Below are 4906 nucleotides of genomic sequence, written 5' to 3'. Positions count from 1 at the left end.
GGGCGACGGTGCCAGTATCTGCGGGCAGGGCCGAGACGTTCTCCGGGAGCAGATACATACACGGCTCTCACCTTGCACCCAGCTCCCGCTCTGGCCGGTGCGGCTGTTTAATGCCGCCTGATTCCTGGTATTCTTGTCCGTGTTTTAAGTGGTGAAAAAGTCATTTCCAGTCCCATGGTCCACGTTTCACCCTGAACTCATTGAAAAGAGAGTGCGGGGTCAGTACTGTTTATTATACAACCAATTAAAACAGGAAAATATGCAAAGGCTTCATTCAGCGAGATCCGGCTATTGTTATGCCGAAAACGATATTTTTGTTTCAAAAATAAAAAAGTACATTTGTTACTTAAAAAATCTCCGCTCTGCGTGTGTGATGGACGCGGCTCCCGGCCGCTCTCCCCGGCTGTCCGTCAAACATGCCCCGGCGGTCGTAAGTGCGGCGAGCTCCCGTGGCCCCGGCTGACCGAGCCTCGGGCTCTGCGCTGCCTGGAGGGCGGCCCGACGGAGCGAGTGGCGGGCAGGGACCTGGCTCCCGTCTTCCCTTTCGCCTGGAGGCTCCGCTCCGGGATTCTGTCCTGCCCGCTGGCAAGAGAGGCCGGTCGGCCTCAGATGCAGGGAAGCCTGCTTCGGGCGGGCAGGCACGGGCAATCGGCGCGGCGCTTAGGTAATAGGAGAGAGGGAAACACTACTGCGAGGACTAAAAGGCTCGGCATTGCATGAGGCGATGGCCAGAGCCGGGATATCCAGACCGGAGAGCCTTGAGACCCTTTACACAGCCCTGTGCACATCTCGGAGGCCAGGAGCTAAGGATGGAGCCGCATCTCCGACTGGGTTCCCGAATCCGTGGTTCCTGCCACTCCACTTCTCCATCCATCCTGCGAGCTCATCCCCAGATCTACGCGGCATCTCCGCGGTTTGGCGCGGCTCTGCTCTGCGGCGGCAGAACATCTGCCCCACAGCAGGGATGCGGGGGTTGGAGTCTTCTCCCGATGGGGTTCGGCGCCCGCCCGCTCCACCGCCCGGGGCCTCCGAGGCACCTCCGCCCGCCCCAGGTAGTCCTCGGGGATGTGCTAAGCAGCGGGCCTGGGAAGCGCTCAGCAAAACAATCGCTCCGGCTGGCCTAACGCAATGAGTTTATTTTAGTCCTTGAGCTGTATTGAAAACATTAGCTCTGCTTCTTGTGGTTGTTTACAGTATATTGGTCTCAACATCACAGCCGCCCTTCTGGAAAAGTCTTAGAGAATTCAGGCAGAGGGAAACCAGCACAGAAGTGTCTAGGAAAACATGATGGCAAATGATTAATCAAATCAGAGACAGGAAGGCGGAGGTAATCAATGAGTTTTCACTTATAGTTTACTTAGATGGACATCTTTTTTCTTTCTGTAAGTTTAGAAACCACACGAGGGCTATTAGCCAAAGAAGCAGCTGCAGGATTTGGGGCGCTGGTAGGAATTCATACAAAAGCAGTTACATGTTGCCTGAAGCAGAATTGGGCTTTCGACAGAACCTCGTGTTTATTTCTGCCCTAGCACACGGAGCCAGGCGGCGTGCACCGAGGCGGGACTGCGCCCCACAGGAGACAGCTCTCTCTCCGCAGCCAGGACCTTTCCAGCCGCCCGGGGCTCTCTTTCAAGTTGCACAGCAGAAAATACTGTGAGAAATCTCATGAGAGAGGGTGACTCTCTTTCCTCTGCCTTTGTGAGGGGGGACACCCACCCTGCCCTCAAGTCCCGGGGTCTCGAGCCCGGTGTCCTCGCAGGACTCAGGCGGGAGCAGTCACTCATCTGTCTCAGCAGCCTGTCCGGGAGAGCAGCTCTTCCGGACACAGAAGGAGGCTTCTGACTTCCCAGCAAGTCCCTATAAATGCAACCGTTCCGACGGCAGATTAATTGGTCACCCACTTTCGTTTAATTTTTTTCTCTTCCTCGTTTCCTTCAACGGGACTGTACCTCTCACAACATACGAATAGCTAATTCGGAACCGTTACAAAGTAACTGACGGTATATCGCTTTCCTCACACCGGCTACTTTCGAGCCACTCACGGGGTGAATACCGGCACGGGAGCAGCTCAGTGCGCAGCAACCCAGGATCTGGTCCGCCTCAGGACACTTCACCGTAAACTGATGAGAACCCTGGTACTTGGCTGGGACAGGGGGAGCTGGAAACCCGCCAGGCTTCGGTAAATGGGCCCTGGAGGAGTGTGGGGAAAAGGTCCGTGACTTCCAGGCAGGCGGGGCAGCTTCCACTGTTTCGGGTCAAACACCCGGGCTTCGTGTGCGCACAGCCGGCCTCGCACAAAGAGCAGTTGCTTATGATATGGCGCCTGTTTCCCTTTTTCCCCCCAATGATAAGTTTGATTGTTTTTGTTGTAATCGTTGTGTTCCGTGAAAACCCAAACAAGCAATACAGGGCATGGCGAAGCTGAGCACAATACGAAGCGTAGTGTCCCAAGTTATCAAAGCGGGAGAGAAACAAAAAGGAGTTGTTCGCTACTCCTCTTTTTGCAGGTGTTGCTTTTGACAAGATTTTCAGAAAGAAAATACCAGACACGTGTTGTTGTCGATGTGCTGAGCTTCCTCTGCTCCTCGCTTTAGAAGGCGGTATCTCTTGGTGCTTATCAGCCACTACGACTGTGGCATTGGGACGCAGCTCGTACAAAGGCTGCCGGCAGCCGGCCCCCGCAGCAGCCACCCGAGCCGCTGGCCGGGGAGAGATTTCGGCCCCAACAGGGAGCAGGAGCCGGTGCCGGCAACGGCTCGCACAGGCAACGACGCGCTTGGGACACAGCAGCGCCTCGGCAAATGTTCACGTCGCTACCCCTCCGGCTGGTAAAAAGATCCCGGGCCGGCGTGAGATGGGGAAGTGTTTCTTGGAGAGGCAGGTGTCGGAGAATGGAGGTTTGGGGAAACGAAGTTCTCCCTTGATTCGTTTTCAACCATTTTTCAGGCCGTGCCCGCAGCGAAGCTGGCGCGCTCTGCGTGGTACGCGGTCAGACCCGTTTGCCTCCAGAATCATTCCCAAACGAGGCGGGAGTCACACATATCGACCGAGAACGGCCACTGGCACCCTCACTAATACCGTCGGAGATGGATCCCCTTCGCTCTTTCGTTCCTGGCCTCAAAGATTACCAAGGGAGCGCTCGCATGGTGGACAGTGAGCAGCAGAAACAGAGCGGGGCAGCAGCCGTGCTGGAGACGGACAGGGCACGGCAGAGACGGCTTCTCTGTCTTCTGATCTGACAGGTTGCCTCTTTGTTTCCTATGATGCCTCCGAGATACGGGGATATTTTAATAAAACAAAATAGGAAAACCCCCACAAACAGACGAACCCCCCAAAAAATAAACCACCACCCACGAACAAACAAACCAAACCAAACCACACAACAACATCAACAAGAAAAAAAGGCAACAGAATCCCAAACAAATAAACAAAACAACGGGAGACTGTAAAAATTAGGAGGAGAATTTGTATGGTCTTTTGAAACACACATTATCGATCACGTCTCTTTCCCTGGCTGCTGGAGTTGCAGGAAACGGTCCTCGCCTTTGCTCTTTCCTCAAACCAGTGAGCTTGCTTTGGAAGCCTCTTGATTTGCCTTTTCTGATAAACTACCGTTCAGCTCAGTCCAGAGCAGCCAAGTGTTGTCTGGGACAGTCACCAATTGCCCTGGAATAGAAATGGGAACCACTTGTTTAAACATCCTAAGGTCCCAGAATCTCTACGAGCCATCTTAGAGGGTTTTTTCCCTTCCCGGAGCGGGAAGGGAGCGAGGGGATTATAGAGAGGAATGTCTGTCCAGGCTGCTACAAGCACAGTAAGATTTGGCTGGCGTTTTTTTTTGCCTTCCCCCCCCCATCAGTTTTTCCATTCCTAGAGGAAAATTTTTCAGTATCTGAATCAAAGTGCGTTATTCTAAAATCCACCCCCCTCCCCCGTTGTTGTTTTGTTTTATCTTAGTCCTATTTCATGTTGTATTTAAAAAGTGACAGATTTGGTGGAACTCTGGACTGTTTTCTATTAGACGCTGAGAGTTCACCAGTGTGCCTTCTGATGTTCCACATTACACGTTCTGGAGTTTAAAGCAGGAACACGTCTTAAGTAGTTGCAGTTGGCCCAGTGAGGGACGCCCGTTCTGTCTTTATCTCCTTCCCCGAGCTCTTCCAGGGACTGCCATGGCCCGGCCCTCCGCTGCCCCCTCCCGGCTCCGCACCGGCCCCGCACCGGCACGGCTCGCTGCTGCCCCGGCCTGGCTCCCCACCGGAGGGAGCCAACCCCGCCGTGTCCCATGCTGCGGAGGGCCCTGTCGGCGCGGAGAGCCGCAACGGGTCCCGTTCGCCGCCGACCAGATGCTCTGGGAATGGTCCAGAAAATCCCCAGGAGAGTCAGGGTGGGCGTGAGGTGTTTCCCAGATCGCGGGACTGGAGCGTGGAGTATTCCTGGGGCGTAAATAACGCAGCTGTAGTAACCTTTCTCCCATTTCTCTCGCTGACTCTTTGCTTTCTACTGCTGCTTTCACCACTGCCGCTGCTCTCTCCTGTGACACTGCAAGGCTGCTGCACTCCGTCCCGGCAACGGTCTGATACCGCTGCTCCAGTTTCCTATTTTTAACTACTAATGTGTCCTGTAAGGAAAATGCCCTTCTTATAACAAGGCATTCTGAGCCCTTGTGTTTTGGAGTGTGGCCCTGCACAAGCACCAGTGACGTGGTGTGCAGAGCAGCACTCGGTGGTAGACTTAGGTGTCCAACAATCTTCAGAGCCAAATTTTCTTGCAAATTCATGCAGGAAACAAGACAAAACTAAAAAACTAACTAACTAACTAAATAAAAATCCTCTTTTGGCAACCAGGATCTCGTAACCATAGACACGTGCTGACATTTTTGGTGTTAAGTCTTTGTTTTTTATCC

At 53.8% G+C, this 4906-nt stretch overlaps 1 protein-coding gene across 1 annotated transcript; it reads left to right on the top strand.

Annotated features, from left to right (window-relative positions):
* Window positions 1-964: 964 nt before the first annotated feature.
* On the top strand, window positions 965-3343 carry LOC135186932 (uncharacterized). The gene is made up of 3 exons (XM_064165130.1): window positions 965-1052; window positions 2595-2828; window positions 2947-3343. The coding sequence occupies exons 1-3, from the start codon at window positions 965-967 to the stop codon at window positions 3237-3239; spliced, it is 615 nt and encodes a 204-aa protein (XP_064021200.1). The 3' UTR covers window positions 3240-3343.
* Window positions 3344-4906: the final 1563 nt, after the last annotated feature.

Source organism: Pogoniulus pusillus, chromosome 26, assembly GCF_015220805.1.
Source record: "Pogoniulus pusillus isolate bPogPus1 chromosome 26, bPogPus1.pri, whole genome shotgun sequence".
Taxonomy (NCBI): Eukaryota; Metazoa; Chordata; class Aves; order Piciformes; family Lybiidae; genus Pogoniulus; species Pogoniulus pusillus.
Note: the sequence above shows the minus strand (reverse complement) of the source record. Positions and strands in the feature narration are given on the sequence as shown.